The sequence below is a fragment of the Zonotrichia leucophrys genome, chromosome 2, assembly GCF_028769735.1.
Source record: "Zonotrichia leucophrys gambelii isolate GWCS_2022_RI chromosome 2, RI_Zleu_2.0, whole genome shotgun sequence".
NCBI classification, from domain to species: domain Eukaryota; kingdom Metazoa; phylum Chordata; class Aves; order Passeriformes; family Passerellidae; genus Zonotrichia; species Zonotrichia leucophrys.
Window position 1 is genome coordinate 15,951,688 of NC_088171.1, and position 15,165 is coordinate 15,966,852.

A 15,165-nucleotide genomic window follows, 5' to 3' on the forward strand; every position below is an offset into this window, starting at 1 on the left:
ACTCTATTTGGAACAATCAGTTTTAGACTATTTGTTTTTAACTTACCACAAAAACCACCTATTCTTAGTTTAGTGCCAGAAGGGAGAGTTCCAGTGGGCTTATTGAGCTGACTGGTTCTCAGGCTTTGCCTGCTGCTCTCAGGCTCTTTGTCAGAACACTGCTGAGCCTCAAACCCAGATCAAAGGGTTTCCAGCAACAGCAGAAGGGATAGCAAGGGCGATGAGCTGGCAAGGGCTTTTCCTGTCATTGTTATATTGATCTCCATAACCAGCAAAGGTTTTTCTTGTTGCTAAGCCTATCTCTTTTGCGAGACATTCAGATGACTGCCATTAGTCCAGTTGCCTAACTATTTTGGTGTTAAGCTGTGGGCTTAATGAACTGTCCTGTGAACATGTACACCTCCAATGGTGGGTAAAAGCAGAGATGGAAGCATTACATCAAAAATGTACCAAAAATAACTACAACATCTTTATTTTCTACTGCTTTCTTTTAAACAAAATACAAAACTTTACATTTTAATGACCTAGAAAGGCGAAATTAGCATCCCTAACCTTTCAAACTGCCTCACATCCATGGAAATCTAGGTCTGGATGTCACCACTAACAGCAGAGTTTTAGCTGCATTTCTGCATGTTTCAGCAGGATGAAATGGAATTGTTCACTAACCTGTAGTGCTCACCATGTACTTCCACTTCACCACGTATGTGTCTCCCTCATGGAACTGCCCTATGCTCTGCTTAGGCAGTCTACTATAATCGAATTCCAGGATATGCCAGACATCCACAGAGGCAGTGATAATTTCAAACTGCCTCCCATCTTCTCCTTCTACCAGTCCATAACCCCGGCCAATATTCATTCCGTCCAAGACCGTGCCCACAGTTGTTTGAGGCACAGCTACCATTAGCATGACATCATATGGTTTAGAGTCAGATCTGGATTCTTCCTGTCAGAAAACACAGAGAAGGGATTTCTTTGAGCACAGCATTTTTTGATCCTTGCCACACAGTTCCAGTCAAACATTTTGACTCCTGCATATTTCAGTACTTTAGTATCTTGTCATTTGAAGGCCTGTCAGAGCCACCTCAGCAGTATACATTGAGCTGCCTGGCTCAGATATCAATAACAACAACAACAACAACAAAACCGACAACAATAATATGTTATATATAATATATAAACAACACATAAGATATAGTTACACTGTAATTTATAAATAACAATAATATAAAAGAACTCTGTGGGTTCACTGTAGAAGGTGATGTTCTGACCCCTAGGTCAAAGCCCACAAGATAAAAAAATGTGCTCTTGATATTTGAGCACAAGCTTCCCTGGTTGCTATCCCAACTAAGTCATCTAGTTTGAAATACCTAGCATGCTTATTATATGCACCTTCTGGTGAAGGGATTCATTAGAATTCTTCTCATTGAGTTTCTTCAGTTCTGTCCAATCAAGAAATTTTTCTTTGAACAGTATTGTCTCGTTATGTTCTGTGAGTCTGCCAAATACAGCCCAGTCTGGGCGTCCTTGTCCCTTTCTGTGCAAGGGAAGAAAAGATAGAGAATCAAATTAAACACTGTGAAAAGAGGGCAGGAAAACTATGTATCTGCAATGAGACTAATTTGAGTTACAATACCTGGGTATGAGGGGATTGCATTCTCCGGGGTCCAGAGGATTTATATCACAATTGGAGTAGTCAAAGGTGCCATTCCACAAGTGTTTTGCCAGCTGGAATGCCACTTTTCTTTGTGCTAAAGTAACTTCTTTTCCATGCCATACATATACTTCACTGCCAAAATCAAACACCAGCACCTAAAATCAAAACCAAACAACAAAAAAAATCAACCTACTATTAGGTTAGGTGATACCCTGATCCTCCAGTTTTCTTGTGCTGAACAGAAAATCCTCCAAATACGAGTTTCTGTATAGACAGTAACAAAGAGCACTGCAATGCAAGTAAGGACAGGCCAGTGGTCTGCATTGTGATGTCCAGTTTTTGAGGATGACTGGAAGCAAATAGGGGGAATGCTGTGATGGGTATCATTATGTAGCTGAAGTCACTAGCAGCTTAGAGAGCTCTTACTGCTAAAAGTCTGGTTCTGTTGCATGCCTGATAGCTGTCCAGTTTCAGCAGCTTTCTCTGACATTTCAGACCTATGCCTTGTCCTACAGCCAGGGAGGGCTGACAGAACACACAATATAGGCAAAAAGGCAGTGACTTCAATACTTTCAAGAAAATGCATCACGTCCTCATTTTAGAAACCTGCTCTCATTCTGACTTAGATGAGTGAAATGGTTGTTGAAAGAGGAAAAGTCAGCTAGGGATAGAAATAAAAGTAGGTTTTATTTTGTTTTGTTTTTCCAAAGGGCTACTTATTTTGCACTTTATGACTGTGGGGTAAGCCACTGTTGACAAAAAAGATTTACACTTCCTAAAATGGTATTTTACTATGAAGATAATGTGAACTAATTTCTTGAGACCTTGCAGCACACTGTGGACAGCAAAGTATGCAGAAGCCTTTCAGAAACACAGAGGACCCAGCTTCAGCGATCCTCTCCACAAGCATTTGCAGTTACTGCAAGTCATTACCAGCTGCATGTTCCTGCACTTACCACAGGAGCAGTTAGTGGCACAATACCTCTTTTGGTTGCAGCAGGGTACATTTTGGCACCTTGCCCCAGTAGTCATCCTCAGGAATGAGTTTATCCTCTACAAGGCGGTAAATGCAATTTGTTTCTATTATTGCGGCTTCATACATTTCATCTTCTTCAGGACTTCCAGCAGCTTAAGGGAAAGATTGTCAAACACAACAAAACAAAAAATTAACCTCCAAATATCTTTACTAAAGAGAACCAACTCTACTATTTTATTGTGGTAGAGTATCAGATACTGTAACTATAACAATGCTTACACTGGTAATTTGTCTGTCCACCAAGGAGTTTCCAGAAGTCTTTGGCTGCGTGGGTATGGGTATTTATTCCTTCTTCTATAGTCTGTATATAAGAAGCTCTACAGCCAAGTTCCCTCTTTGTCTGAATTAAAGTTGCAAGTTCGGAAGCCTAAGAGATTAACAGTTATCTGAACAGGATTGCTTAAGTCTTTGGAATACTTGTGCAATATTCTTGCTCAGTGAGAAGGCAAATGAGATATAATACAGCAAATAGCAGAAGAAATTGTTATTATTTATTGCACTAAATAAACAGACACTAGAAAAAAATTTTACATAAATGCATTCATTCTTTCATTTGCCTTAAAGCAAGACTAATCTTAGTGGACATGGGAATGAAAAGGACATCCTGCAATTCAGACTAATTTTTTTTTTTTTTAGTTTAGTCTGTATCCTGAGGATATCCTTTTTTCTCTTGCAGCTTCACAAACTACACACTCCTTCACAAATGCCAGCTTTCATTCAGTGCATGACCTAAAACATATTTTCAGGAATCCTGGATATCTCCCTGTCACAGACTATCAGTTACATGCCACTTTTTGAGAGAAGCGGCACTAAGGCTCAATTTTATCAGAGACACATATTGCAAAGGTCCTAAAAATAAATAATAAATAAAACCTCACAAGAGTACTGACCTTTGCTTTTTCTATGACATTTGCAAACTCTCCTACCCACAAGAAACATAAATGTGGAGTTAACAACAGGAAACAGTCTCCGCTGTTCAGTGATGAGGCTCTTGGTTCAACTAATCTTGTTTGAACATGTCTTCTTCCTAAAGAGAAAACAAAGCTAATTATATTCCTTCAACTGCTACTATCAAATGCCACGATCTAATTTGTTTTGAATGAAACACAAACAATCCCAGCACATTTAGCAAAATATGTGGAAACAGACTGTTTAAGAATAATTAAAAGACTACTACTGTGGAAAAAAAGTTTACTCACAGGAAACAAAATAAATGTTGTCTCCTATCAACTAATATTTCTATTATTTCCTGTTCTTGCTTTAACAACTCTGTGTCCTTCTGGAAAGAAATGAATTAAGTAAATGGCAGACAGCAGCAAAATTCCAGAACCTTTTACATTTGCTTAAGTGAAGTCATAGCACAATTTCTGTAGGCAGTAAAAAGTTTTAAGAATTTAGGATTTTAAGAATTTTGCTTTCCAAAACCTAGCTATTTCCAGAATAAGATATGTTATTATGAACTATAAGGGGAAGTGGAGGAAGAACACTGTCACATCATTTCCAAATTATATTGAGCACTGGAAGAATGGGACAGTTAAAAAACTTCCACAGGGGATAGCCCGAATTTGTAATGAAATATTCTGAAATATTGTTTTCTCTTTGGGAAACACACGCCAGTGGACCAATGCAAACCTATTTGTAAGGTTTAATTTTTTTACACAATTACCACTTATTTTTCAGGTTTTGGGATCCTGAAGATTTAGAACAAACTAAGCATCTAAATGTGGTAGCAACTCCCACATACTACATTCAGCCTCTTATTTATGGAAAGTAAAAGCAGTTCCAGCATACCTTTAATTTGCAGGAGCATTAGCTTCTTGTATGGCACAGCACTGTTGTTAGAGTTCTGCTCTGTTAGATTAACACTCCGCAGGCTAATGTTGCTGAAGTTTTCTTTGCTTGCCAGGCCAGCAAGTGCTACTTCTGAGAAATTTGAATTTGTAGACACTTGTACATGAAAAGAAATTGGAGGAAAGACAGACAGATATAAAAATAAAAAAAAAATATTAATAAAGAATTAGTTGTTGCATTAAGAAAATAATTTCTGACCATTATTTCCAGTTTTTCTTCTTCTCCATAGCAGCAGTAAAGGCAGATTAACCACTACCCCAAAGATTTGTGGGTTTAGAACTATCTTAATTTCTAGATATCCAAGAGTACACTGTCAGTGTCAGAATTGGCATGAATACCAGCTTTACTAGGAACTGTCCTACCCAATGTCTTGTGAAGTACTGTGCAGATCTTCAATGCCTTTTAAGTGATTAATAATAAAAGACAGCACAGAGACGAAGCTAATTAGCTGTAATTCCCTTAAAATTCGGCTGAGACAGTGTGATGCAACACTCATTTACATTTCAAAGTCTTAGCCATGTTTTACTGTAAACTTACGGTCAGATTCTTGTCTACTTTTGTTTATTGCTCAACCAAAGACAAGACACTTTTTGAATTTATAACTCAGGGAAATCCTTCTCATGAGATGGCAACAAAGTATTACATATATAGTTAGTGTTTTCATGAATACAATCAATAGTTAAAGATGATCTTTACTCAAGTGTAGTAAGGATAACTTGTACCCCAAAATGTAAGAGTGGCTGGACAAATCTTTGAATAAATTTTACAACAATGTCTTTGTTGTCCGTCTGGTTGTCAGGAAAAAGCAAATTCACAAGTAAAACACCTTGTAAGCCCTGCCACAAAGCACTGATCCTGTATGGAAATTAATCTGAAGGAGTCAAGAAGGCTAATTCCACTTTCTGAGAGAAAATTAAGACCCAAAATTGAGGCCAGTGTATCTGAACAAAAATTCATCTACTCTTGCCAGCTCTCACCCCAGCATGACGAGGCTGGATCTGCTTTCCTTGACCTCCTCACCCTGCACACCCTGCAGGCATTGTGGCTCTCTCCCTCTCTCTGCACAAGGTGATTGTTCTAAAAATAAATAATTAAATCTGTGCACAGGAGGTGGCTATAGGTAGCTTTCCATGAGGAAATCACACCTGCCCTTCTCTCCAGGCCTCCTAGACAGTCTACATTTCACCTTATACCTCAATCCATTTATTGCCACTCAGAGAATACATTCCATTCCTTCAGTTCCATTTTTTGCATTGGGATTTTTTTTATAATTACAAAGGCAAGATGGTTTCTTGTAAAAATCATCCTGCTGGCTTACTTTTTTCCACTTTCATTCTCTTTGACTCCATGAAGGCAACATTCAGTCTTTGTTCAGTATACTCATGCAGAATATCTTGTCTTGCTGCAAGCATTTTCAGGGGGTTTCTGGAGGACTGGACTCTGCGTGTGGGCCTAACTGCACGTTTGTGCTCTGCTACAGAAGATGTCAACCTGAAAAACAAGTAGTATTTATAATCATCAGGTAATTTTTCTAGTCAGAATCATCTAATGACAATAAATCAGGATCAATTCCTCAATTCAGGCAGGAGCATTATTTCAGAAGAAATGAACGTGCTCAATAAGGACGACTTAGAGCTGAACATTTTGAACACTGCCCTTGTCTCAGCATTCAAAACAATGGGGGAAAAGTAATTCTTACTTTGGTGCATAAGGATCAAAGATGGCATCGAAGTCATCATTAAAGTCCAAAGGCACTGAGGAGGAAGGGAAATCCACATGGCGATAAAATTTGGAAAATGTTTCATCATCATCCAGCTTCATCACCTCTTTCACAGATCTTCCTGTAACTGTCAGCACTGTCTCTTGCATCCCAGCAACTGTAAGAAAAAAACACCTTACCCAGTAAATAACCATACTAGAGTTTCTAAGTCTAGAAAAGGTAAACATGGCTTGTTTGGTAGTTGCCTGGGTAATTTTTTTTTCAGTGTGGTGGTGATATTTTGGTTTTTGTTGGGGTTTTTTTGTGTTAGTTTTTTTTAATTGATGGTAGAAAAGTGTGTTGATAAAGAATATTAAAACAGTGAACTGTAACTCATATGTAATAACCATTATACAAAATGGTAGGGAAATAAGGCTAAATGAAAACTTGGACATTATAAATGAGTTGCTATAGTATGATGATGTAAGCATTTTAGGGTTTTGTATATTCCATCTTGCCTCCAACTGTGTAATTCCTGCCTTTGAAAAGATCTAGAATCACAAGGGAAAAAGTCACTACTTCAGACAAGTGAGTGTGGCGCAGTCATTATCCTATGCTAGTGCCTCCTGTACTGAAATGTGAATACATTTGTTTATGGTATCTGTTACACTACAAATTACATAGAGATGTAATAAAGATTTTTGTCTTACAAATGGAGGACAGACATATGAGATGGAAACACCAGACAACTCTAGAGAGCTTCATAAACAGCCAACAGGCTGTGAGGGAAGCTGATGAGCTGCTACAGAGAGTCAATTTTCAAAAAAGCAGGAAAGTGAATTAATTGTGCTTGGGAGCAGCTTAGTATCCTATTTTGATTTTAATAGGACTCAACTACATTTAAAGATGTTTCATTGTATATGGCAATATGGTTCAGACTGGCTGTGTGCTCTTAGGAAATTCTGCCGTACGGAAAGATGTGTACATCCCTGTTTCCAGAGAATTAAGAAAGTTATTTAGGCATCTGTGATTTATTCTACTGTACACTTGTAATACAATTGTGAAAAGCTTTTCTTAAAATTTAGCAAAGACTGAATCACAAAAACAAAATTATCAGTAACTGCAGTCTGAGCAAAGAAATATTCAGTTTCTGCTACCAGATATTTTAACTAAGGGGCACTTTAATCAATTTACTAAAGTCAGAAGGTGGATATGCTCCCACCCTTCATAACTCTACCAACCTTTGTTATTCAGCCTTCCCAAGAATGACTCCAACTTGTCAAGCTTCATATCTGATTCCAACTGCATGTCAGGCCTGGCTTCAATTTCTAAGCAAACCAGAAAATAAAACCTGTTAATTGACAGGAAGTAAATAAGCCTGAACATATTTCAGCCATTTTTCTTCCTTACCTTCCAAGGGCTTTGTAACTGGGGTGGTAGACTTCTGCCGGAAAGGGGACGCTGTTGGTGTCAGTGCACTTGGGGAAGCCAGGCCTGCACAGGGACACAGAGCACAGGAAATGCAGCCATGAGTCAGCCTGTGCTTCCAACAGGGACGACAGAGAAGCTATCTGGGGAAAGCAGATGAGCCTGGCTACTTCCTACAGGCCAGCACACTTCCCCAGCCATTGTATTGGAGATGGCAGAGGGCCCTGCCTGCTCCTTTATTCAACAGTAGCCTCAGAAACCTCCCCATTCACAAGAACAAAGCTCCATTTCCCAGTGTCTCTTTGCAAGCTAACACAAGATACAGGCTGTCTCTGGAATATATTAATTTTGCTCCTTTTCAAGGTAGCAGCAGTTCATTTGGTCTACATTTTGGGCTCCAGCTGTACTACAAGCTACATTTCATAAACATTGAAGTGTTCTGAAAAAAAAAGATAAGTTTAGCAGGGAAGTCACCATGATCTTGCTAGGCACCTTCACCTCTACCACCCTCTTAGTCCCTTTTTTAAATTTAAGCACTCTATGAATACGCATAACAGGATATATCTAACTTGTGAATGCTGTCCTTGGATTTCACAGTAATTCTTGGTCCCTGTTGAGTTTTTAAGTATACATGGAAATTGAAGCAGAAATGGAAGTTAGAATCTCCACCACATCAAGCACTATGTTCTCCTTTTGTTGTACTCTCCTCCATCCTTTTCAGTAACTATCATAAAGCAATTCATTCTGGACCCAGTGGGTAAAATAAAGATAGATTTTTTAGTTTTAGTTGTCATGTGAATCTACACTGCTCTAGTAAGAGAACTGCACTCTATAGCAGTCAAGGGTTTTATTAGGTAGAAAAGCATACTGAGGCAAACAATTGCACCTATTAACTTTTGCTGCCTAGACTTTCAGTAAATGGAGAAACAGACATTTATACTGTTCTCTATTATCTATTTTCCACTTAGCCATAGCTTACTAATTATTGAGCCATGTAAGCTTAAGCCTTTAGTTATTTTGATCAGATTAAACCAATACTGTGCTGGGAGAACATATACTAAACATGTTTCCATTATCTTTACTGCATGTTGTAGCAATGTAATTGTCATAATTGTTAAATTCCAAGTTAAATTTGGAATATTACTAGGTAGTTTTTCCAAAAGCAATTTTTTTCCTCTGTTACCTAAGAGACTCAAAATTCCAGCAGATTTTAAGTCAGTGGGTTAAGCCTTCCTCAAGACACACTCAAGAGGACACAGCTCTTAAGCAGCTCTACCAGCACATAATCCACAAGACCACACTGAGAACTGCTTAGGAGAGGATCACCTTCCAATTAGGACGGGATAATTTTCAGCCATAAGAAGCAATTAAAATACAGCATCTGTGCACATGCATATAACAAAGATGTTATTTTGCATTGTTTTCTCATAATCTCTTAAATTAAAAACTCATAATGATAATTTATTCTTTCAGGATATAAATCAGTACACATCTAACTTGGGCTACTTTTATTGATTTCACTGTCATTGCATTACCTTACTTCTTCAAAAGAATCATCACAGCACCTAAAGAGATCCTTGCAAGATAATTTTTTTATTAAGAAGGGCAAATGCTCTTCTATTCCTTCTTTTCCTTTCCAAAGACCAAACTATTTGCAAAAAAAAAACCAAAAAAACCAAAAAACAACAAACCCAAAACTCAAAGAGCAGGTCTTCTCTGAACTCTAAACAATTTTTTTTTAGTGATCCTCCAAAAAGGGTTACTCTTTAAATAGTGACCAACTGTCATTTCTAGCAGCAAAATGTAAGCAGCAGCTAAAATATGTTACTAACAGAGGTAATTCCTAATACCATTTATCTGTTTGTCTGCCAACAGATTGTGGCTTGGATTGCAAGCATTTACTCCTGTTTCAGTATTGCCCTTGCCCTACAGTGAATTTTTTTTCACAGTTGTAATTTAATTCAAGGTCCATTGTTGTTGTGTTTAATATCCAAGTCCTTGTAACAACCCAAAACCTAGTAGTCATTAAGCACAAAAGATCAGTTTAGGTGCCTTCTTCCCAAAGCTATCATCTTCCCAGGCATGCTGTGTGAACAGCTGCACTCCTACCATGTGCAGCCTTCAGAGACTCCTGTCCACTTCAGAAGAATGATTAGATCTGGAAACAGTAACTGAATTCAAGAGATCCCAAAAAAAGTCAACATTGCTCCCTTGTCATTTCTACTCTGTGGTTTTATGCAGAACCAGGGAATCTTCAGCCAAACATAACACTTCAAGCTGTTGTCCAAGACAGCCTCCATAAAAACAATACTTGTTTGTTAAATATTCCCAGTGATCCTAGGAGTGGGGGAAATGCCAGCAACAGAAACAGCTCGATTTCACAACTATTCTCTAGACAGTGCAGCTGGGTTTTCAAAGGAAGTAAAAAAGAATAATCTAACTATGTCCTGTGGGTTGTATTAGAAGGAAAACCAAAACATATATCCCTGTTCAAGTGGTAGATTTCCACCAGCCAGACAGAGCCCAGTGATAAGTGGATGGCAGTGCAACAGTGCAGAATAAAATGGATCAATACCACACCCACAAGAAACTACAGTGAACAGCCTCATGACACAATTATTCAGCTGAAGATAAACAGTCTTCCTCTTGCTAAATACAGATGCTGTTTCTGCATTGCTTTAGTTTGACTTTATTTTGACTAGACAGATAAGAGGTGTCTTATTTATATTGGGATCATTTCGTCACTGACCTTTTTTTACCATTCGGCCAGCCACAGTGAACTGTGTGGAGTCATTGGCTGCTCCTTTTCCCTTGGACTTCCAGGCTTCTTCTCGAGCTGAAATCAGGTGTTTCCTCTCCTCAATGGTCATCTGACTCTCCTGGTTATCTGCCATTCTTTGCTTTTTGGGGGAAAGAAAAAAAGAAAAAAAGAGATGTTTAAAAAACCTTCTAGAGACGTAGCTAAAGATGGTGGAACATTTCAGCTGCCAGATGCAGAGGAAGGGATCAGGGAACAAGCTGCTGCAGTGAAGTCCCACACCCTGCAGGGCTTCATTGTCTTGCTGCCCCATTACACTGGAAGCACAAGGTTTTGGTCTGTGCTCTTTGACCTTTTATTGAGACTACCAGCCAGGGCAGATGGCACTCCTCTACCCAAAGCAAACTATTCACTCTGTGTAAGAAATCATTTTCCAGGCCTTGTTCTTTTGAACCATGACTTGCTACACAGGTGACATCACTACTGACTATGAGCAGATGTTTCCAGGTGTGCAAATCTGCAGGTGGCACAGGGAAAAACAGAGAAGTGGTGTAACCTCAGTGGGTGATTCCTGATCAGTCTCTTCCAGTAACTCAGCTCCCCAGGCAGGATTAGCAGTGTCTCCAGAGGCTGCTCATTTTAGATCTTAAGTCAGCTTGCTCTACTAAATATTTTTCCAAGGACTGATCATCTCTACTACTCCCTCTTTTTTTTTCTCCCCCTAGGTCACCCCTTAGCTTTCCTTTCTTGCTTTAGATGTTGGCAGCCAACAGCTGGAGTGATTAGAAGCAGAAGGAGCACTGTCTCAGTGCCCTTCTCACACAGACAGATTGATGATGGTACTTTAGGTAGGGAAGAAACTGAATTTACATACTCTGCTATAGCTAGGTCAGGCCAAAGGACTGTTACTTTAATATAGTTGTCTTTAAAAACTATCAACATTTCAGGGATTACACTGCATAGAAGTCAAACATAGAAGTATTTTTAGTGCATGGAACTGTCAGCTCTAGAATTACTTTCAAGTTGATTCTATTCATCATTTTTCTTTACAACCTAGCTGCTAGAATTCAAAAAAATAAATTAAAATCTCAAGCTTTAATACCCCTCTAGGTCAGAGAACCACAGAAGGAAAACGCAAAAGTATGCACCAGCTTGTGAACATAAACATTCTTCTCCTTTCAAGAGGATATTGTTATTTTTTATTTTCTTAAAAATCAATCAGACTAAATAAATAAGACATTTTATATAAAAACTATTGTGACTGCAGGGGACACTGTAATATAGAGAGTTTGTAGCTTTCAACATTTACCAAGATCAGCAGACATCAGCCAGAAGAATGAAGACAAACCAAGAAAAGGTTGGTACAAGGACTAGGGCCACGAGAGCCCCCCACTATATTTCTGCAGCCTTCTGCAGTAACACTTCCTCTCCATTTATCAGGAAAAAGAGCTGGACAGCCAGACAACAGGACTGCAAGCCATGATAATCAAGATTAAATACTCTGATTTTTCCCTAGAACTCCAAAATGTTTGTTAGAAATAACAACACACAAGTCTATTCAGTATCATTTCCTCATCTGTCAAAGCCTTTGAATGCTTTAAAGAAAAACACTGAAGAAGTTTCTTTCATTTCTTCCAGTCTTTACCCATTGTCAGCACAGGCACCTCTGGGATGAAAAATTGGTAGAAAACACCACAACAACATATTAAAGGAGACCTGGGCAGGAAATTAATAAACACCTAATGAAGCCACAAGTAAAATTTAATACACAAAACAAATACTTTAAACTTAATAAGGATGTGGACTTCCATTACGATGTGAGGGAAGTGAGGGAGAGGCAGAAAGAAATTCAGATTTTGGGATTTGGGTTTTTAGCCTTAGAGGAGTCTAAATTTTGGATTTTGTCTCCAGCAAATACCTGGAGCTTCAGAGTCTACAGAGCTACTGAAAATTCTGAAGATGCAGACCTAGAAATTATGTGTGTTAATCACTACACACATGAATTGCCAGAAAGATTGTCAGTCATTCTGGAGCTGTGTCAAAGGATAAAAGAAAACAGCTGTCAGACAGGAGAAACAGACGGGTTTTTTTTCTTTTTTTTTTTGAATGGAAGAATTTAAGCTGTTCCATTGGGCAAAACATCGTTGGAGTTCCTAACCAAAAAAAAAAAAAAATCAGACTGCGTACATATGTTACACAATTTGGAGAAATTCCACACTAGATCTCTTCCTAATGCATGAAGACTCCTACATTAATCTATTAATGAACAAATAAGATAAAAAATTATAAACTAGACACCAAGAAATTTCCCATCAACTTAACTTCCCTTAACAGTTCTGCTGAAAACCAGAAGTATATGCCATGATTAAATAAATAATAATTTTATATAGCTAGAAAGCTAATATGAGCCAATGCAACTGTCAAAAGAAATTTCAGAAAAAATCCACCTGCTAGTTGGGAACAGTTTAGAAAGCTTTCAGAATTGCACATTCTAATTGGGAGAACATATGTTAAGAAAGCTAAAACTCAAGAAGCTTCTAAGTCCAAATTTTTTTTCTAAGTTTAAAAACCCAAATTATGATATGAAAGAAGAACCTCAAATTTGCAACTGTAAAAAAGTCAAATCAAAAATTAGTATATCAAGAATAAGTAAAAATAACATATAAAAACTTAGGAATAAAACAGATCCAATGCAATTTTTTCATTTAAAGTAGTTACTTTCAATGAAATATTCTAATTTATTGTGTAAAATAGATGGATGTGTTCATTGATACCTTAGACAAAAAAACTGGAAAAGGAGATGCCCCAAAACACAAGAAGAAATTTCAAACAAAAGCCTTTGAAAATGGGAAAATAATTAGGATAAAAGCTCAGATGTGGACAATATTTAGAAGTAAAACTAAAGCATGTAGGAACAGGCCACACAAGCTCTTGTGTGGAAGACACACATGGAAAGGCTGCTGCAAAGACAATCAATGAAGAATCAAATCACCAGCCTGTAATTAATGCCATTCCACATGGCATTATGGAAAACAGGTTTAATCAAAAGGGTAAGTTTGATGAGCTCAGGTGTGATTAATGTATTAACACTGTTATCTGTGATTTCTTTAATGTATTTGAGTTAATCACAGATGACATTCTGGGGTAGGTTTTTCTGAGCAATATAAAAATACCAGAGCAGCTTACAGGCTGTAAACTGGTTAACTGACCAAAGAGGAAAGAGCCATGCAGTGATCTGATTCATCCCAAATTTGATCAAAATGCTTTCATGAACATAGAAAACAAGGGATGCAGTTTCCTCCCCTAAGAAGATCCTCATGATGACACCAACATAGAGGAGAATGATGAAGAGAAAGAAGAGATAATCACATAGATGGTTGAAAATAAAAGGATATCAGAAAAGTCTGGTAAACCAGGCTTTTAAGAGAAATGTTATTAAAAAAATCCCCAACCCAGCCAATTAGGAAGAAAAAAAAAGAAGAGAGACAAAAACTCTCATGGAAAGTTGTTTGGAACAGATAATCTGTACTGGAATAACTCATCCATTTCCAGACTCCATGCTTCTACCCAGGGTGCTGACAATTTTGAATGGTTTAAAATATTTTTTTAAAATTAACATTAGATTATATCAGATAAGTGTGTATTTTCACTGAAGAAAGGGTTAAGAGTTACATTTAAAACAGCAAGAATAATAACATATGAAGAATTACTTAATATTGCCAAGAATTTTCTGCAGGCTGACAGTTTAGAATTAAGACTGTGTGTTTTTCTAAAAGATCCTGTTTTTAGTCTGGGAAGGATTTACAGACTCAATGCAAGAACAGTTAGAAACAGGGATTACTTTCTCCCACAGCTTGGCTAGGTTGGATGATGATATTGGTCTTTTCTAGCACATTTCTTGAGGGTATGGCAGGCACTCCCCTGTTTATGCTAAGGAAAGGGCCACTTCTAGGCAATGCTCCTACAATTTTGCAGTCCAAGCAAGGTCCCCTTTAGGTGACAAGAACTGAGAGTGGTCTGTTAGCATGCTGCTGTTTGGTTTTGTTGTTTTTTTATACAAGAAATAAGATAATTCATGTTTTTCTATGTAGAAGATCAAGACTGCCACTACCTGGGGGAATCCAAGCGAAGAATGAACACAAAAACCCATGTTTTTCAAAAGGAGGTTCTATTAAAACAAATACTATAAATTACATAAAATAAGGATTCAAAAAGTATCTTCTTTTTTTTTTTTTTTTTTTTTTTAATACAGGTAACTTCTCTAGTGTAAGCTCCTAAAACAAAAAGCCATAAGGAGAATCCAACAAGTTGTACAAGTATGGTAAAAAGTCTCTGTGTTGTTTTGCTCTGCAACTTTATAAGGGCCTTCATGTAAGACAACATGGAGGGAAAACTCCATGCAAAAATATGCCTTTCTGTTCAGAACTGCTTTGAGGAAAACAGAACACACTCAACTCATGTTTGGTGCAAATAACAAAGTGATTAACTGTGTCAGAAAAAACCCCAAACAAAACTGCATGTACCTTGACACAGTGCTAGAAGGAAGCAGCTTGCTAAGAGAGAAGGATGTAGCTCACCAAAATCGATGTAAAGAAGACTCTTTTTGACTATTTTTGCTGTTATCCTTTTAAGACAGATGGAATGAACAGCTCATTAAAAGGCCTCCTGTCATTACTGGAGGGTTATTATTAAGTTAGAATATATTGTTCTCTTCTAGATACATAAAGCTGGTGAACTCT

At 37.7% G+C, this 15,165-nt stretch overlaps 1 protein-coding gene across 4 annotated transcripts in view; it reads right to left on the reverse strand.

Moving 5' to 3' along the window:
- The window catches only part of SVIL (supervillin), a 135,321-nt gene that overhangs the window by 10,236 nt on the left and 109,920 nt on the right, over positions 1-15,165 (reverse strand). For all 4 annotated transcript variants that reach the window (XM_064704025.1, XM_064704024.1, XM_064704023.1 and 1 more), the window contains 12 exons: positions 10,418-10,568; positions 7,651-7,734; positions 7,482-7,568; positions 6,241-6,418; positions 5,860-6,032; positions 4,482-4,637; positions 3,581-3,717; positions 2,910-3,057; positions 2,637-2,782; positions 1,634-1,809; positions 1,390-1,534; positions 667-943 (listed from right to left, as the gene is read on the reverse strand). In XM_064704025.1, coding sequence (XP_064560095.1) covers positions 667-943; positions 1,390-1,534; positions 1,634-1,809; positions 2,637-2,782; positions 2,910-3,057; positions 3,581-3,717; positions 4,482-4,637; positions 5,860-6,032; positions 6,241-6,418; positions 7,482-7,568; positions 7,651-7,734; positions 10,418-10,568 — 1,858 coding nt within the window. The remainder of the gene's footprint in view (positions 1-666; positions 944-1,389; positions 1,535-1,633; positions 1,810-2,636; positions 2,783-2,909; positions 3,058-3,580; positions 3,718-4,481; positions 4,638-5,859; positions 6,033-6,240; positions 6,419-7,481; positions 7,569-7,650; positions 7,735-10,417; positions 10,569-15,165) is intronic.